The sequence below is a fragment of the Meleagris gallopavo genome, unplaced genomic scaffold (genome assembly GCF_000146605.3).
Source record: "Meleagris gallopavo isolate NT-WF06-2002-E0010 breed Aviagen turkey brand Nicholas breeding stock unplaced genomic scaffold, Turkey_5.1 ChrUn_random_7180001954838, whole genome shotgun sequence".
Taxonomy (NCBI): Eukaryota; Metazoa; Chordata; class Aves; order Galliformes; family Phasianidae; genus Meleagris; species Meleagris gallopavo.
In genome coordinates, this window is record NW_011215739.1 from 1 (window position 1) to 640 (window position 640).

A 640-nucleotide genomic window follows, 5' to 3' on the forward strand; every position below is an offset into this window, starting at 1 on the left:
CCTAAAAGGTGTAGTCATGGAGGACACAAAAGGTGTAGTCATGGAGGACACAAAAGGTGTAGTCATGGAGGACACAAAAGGTGTAGTCATGGAGGACCTAAAAGGTGTAGTCATGGAGGACCTAAAAGGTGTAGTCATGGAGGACACAAAAGGTGTTGTCATGGAGGAGTCAGTGGGTGTTGTCATGGAGGTCCTGAAAGGTGTAGTCATGGAGGACACAAAAGGTGCAGTCATGGCGGACACAAAAGGTGCAGTCATGGCGGACACAAAAGGTGTAGTCATGGAGGACCTAAAAGGTGTAGTCATGGAGGACCTAATAGGTGTAGTCATGGAGGACACAAAAGGTGTAGTCATGGAGGACCTAAAAGGTGTAGTCATGGAGGACCGAAAAGGTGTAGTCATGGAGGACCCAAAAGGTGTAGTCATGGAGGACACAAAAGGTGTAGTCATGGAGGATCTAAAAGGTGTAGTCATGGAGGACACAAAAGGTGTAGTCATGGAGGACCTAAAAGGTGTAGTCATGGAGGGCACAAAAGGTGTAGTCATGGAGGACCCAATAGGTGTAGTCATGGAGGACACAAAAGGTGTAGTCATGGAGGACACAAAAGGTGTAGTCATGGAGGACCTAAAAGGTGTAGTC

General features: G+C 47.3%; 1 protein-coding gene across 1 annotated transcript; it reads right to left on the reverse strand.

Annotated features, from left to right (window-relative positions):
- Positions 1 to 6: 6 nt before the first annotated feature.
- LOC109365094 (uncharacterized protein C1235.01-like) lies at positions 7 to 629 on the reverse strand (the record flags this gene model as incomplete). Its single annotated transcript, XM_019611716.1, has 1 exon — positions 7 to 629. A coding segment is annotated over exon 1 (612 nt), but the record flags the coding sequence as incomplete, so codon positions are not given.
- Positions 630 to 640: the final 11 nt, after the last annotated feature.